The sequence below is a fragment of the Hemibagrus wyckioides genome, linkage group LG17 (genome assembly GCF_019097595.1).
Source record: "Hemibagrus wyckioides isolate EC202008001 linkage group LG17, SWU_Hwy_1.0, whole genome shotgun sequence".
Classification (NCBI taxonomy): domain Eukaryota; kingdom Metazoa; phylum Chordata; class Actinopteri; order Siluriformes; family Bagridae; genus Hemibagrus; species Hemibagrus wyckioides.
Genome location: NC_080726.1, coordinates 25,830,673 through 25,833,204, shown reverse-complemented (window position 1 = coordinate 25,833,204; position 2,532 = coordinate 25,830,673). Strand labels below are relative to the sequence as shown.

The 2,532-nt window shown below is 36.5% G+C and overlaps 1 protein-coding gene across 1 annotated transcript in view; it reads left to right on the top strand.

Annotated features, from left to right (window-relative positions):
- hspb12 (heat shock protein, alpha-crystallin-related, b12) overlaps window positions 1-1,949 on the top strand; it is a 3,580-nt gene extending 1,631 nt beyond the window's left edge. The window contains exon 3 of the mRNA XM_058414275.1: window positions 1,079-1,949. Within this exon, the coding sequence (XP_058270258.1) occupies window positions 1,079-1,231 (153 nt within the window). The 3' untranslated portion in view covers window positions 1,232-1,949. The remainder of the gene's footprint in view (window positions 1-1,078) is intronic.
- The last annotated feature ends 583 nt before the right edge of the window (window positions 1,950-2,532 follow it).

Sequence of the window (2,532 nt, the reverse complement as noted above, 5' to 3'; positions counted from 1 at the left end):
ACATACACACAAACACACACATACACACAAACACACACACATACACACAAACACACACACACACAAACACACACATACACATACACATACACACAAACACACACATACACACAAACACACACACACACATACACACACACAAACACACATACACACAAACACACACATACACACACATACACACAAACACACACACATACACACACATACACACACACACACATACACACACACACACACAAACACACACACGCACACATACACACAAACACACACACATACATACACACAAACACACACACATACACACAAACACACACACACATACACACAAACACACAAACACACACACATACACACAAACACACACACAAACACACACATACACACAAACACACACAAACACACACACACACATACACACAAACACACACACAAACACACACACACACAAACACACACACACACAAACACATATACACACAAACACACATACACAAACACACACATACACACACACACAAACACACAAACAAACAAACACACAAACACACATACACACATACACACAAACACACAAACACACACACACACATACATACAAACACACACATACACATACACAAACACACACACACACATACACAAACACATATACACACAAACACACATACACAAACACACACACACAAACACACAAACACACACACACACACATACACAAACACATATACACACAAACACACATACACAAACACACACACACAAACACACACACAAACACACACACATACACACACACACACACACAAACACACACACAAACACACACACATACACACAAACACACACACAAACACACAAACACACACAAACACACACACACAACAACAAACTTGAAAAATGAAAACATTTTTTTTTCCAAATTATTAACAAGAAAGTTTTAAGTTCAGTTACATAACAATAACTTCTTAATTATAATTATATTTATTTGTGATATGTATTTTATTAGCCTGTATTCGTAATAATGTTAGTGCGAATATTAAAGATTGTGTCTCTGCTTCTTCCTGTCTGGCAGGTTGGAGATGATGGCTGTGTCATGGACAGATTTACCCATAAGTCTTTGCTGCCAGAGGACATGGACCCTCTGTCTGTTAGCGGGACTCTGACGCCAGAGGGTGTGCTCGTGATCAGTGTGAAAAGCTTGTCCAGATCCTCATCATATCCCTGACCCTGGCTTTCTGACTCACCTCTAACTTATAACCTCTGACAATGAAAAAAAGACAAAAAATGAAACACGACGCTAAGAAAGTTTTAAATTAACCCGATGTACTACTGTGTTAGCACAGCTAGCATTAGCACTGTGATGTATCTAAATTAATTATATATGTTATTAATGACATGAAGGCGTTTAACACAGGATAGCATTTAGGATAGCATATGCTAGTTTTCAGTTGCCTTTAACATTTAGCATGCTCAGTTAGCAGTTTTAAAAAATAGCCTTCCACATTTTTTTGTTTGTTTAATCAACTTAGCTGCATGTATTGTACATTTAGTGCTGTTAGATGATTGCTAATTCCTGACTCTGGTTTTAAAAGTTAATGTAACCACAAATCTGCATTTATTATTTACAGTTTAAGGGAACGAAAACATGCTAACAATGCTAATTATGGGTTTAAGTTAGCATATAGTACTTAGCTTAGTTAGCACACTCAACATGATGCAAATAAAGTGATAGCAACTTTGTAACTACAGACACTGCGGGTTCAGTTTTACCCAAAACATGCTAACAATGCTAATGATGGATTTTAGCTAGCAGAGAGCAAGTTAGTGGAGTTAGTGTAAGCAGTGTGTTACAAATGAAGTGTTTAACTACAGATAGTAACCACTGTTTATCATTTCATTTTGGTTACTAGCGCACAACATGCAATTTAGTGTTTTGTACTTTTACATTAGAAAGAACTAAATGATTATTAAATAAATATGTACTATTGTGTATGTGTTTCTGGAAAAAAAAACAATAATAAAAATCAAATTTAAAAGGTTTACTGTAACAGCACCTACAGACACTTAACCACAGGGCATTCTTGCAAACCTTATAATGTGGGGACCTGTGTGAATGTCGAGTCCCCACATTGTTAAGCATGGCAACATGTTTATCTCATTGATATAACCCCCCACCCCCCACCAAAAACCTTGTTAGTCCCCAGCATTGACATTTACCCGAAAAAAAGTGTGCGAATGTGTATCAGCTGGATTTGCTCTGAGTGTGTACACTCCCTCTGTGGCCACAGACTGTAAAAACAGCTGCGCACTTGATGATGTATACAGCAATGCTGAGCTCTGATTGGCTTCGTCACAGATTTAGCGTGTTAAAATAGCACAGCATCCAAAGTTTGTGAGGTAATATTTACTATGAGATTAAATGTCTTAAAATCTAATATCAATAAAATACTTTATTAAACAAACTGTTACAGTATAATTACAGTAATTCATTTTTAATTTATTGTATTAAGTTATGTTCCCAGTATA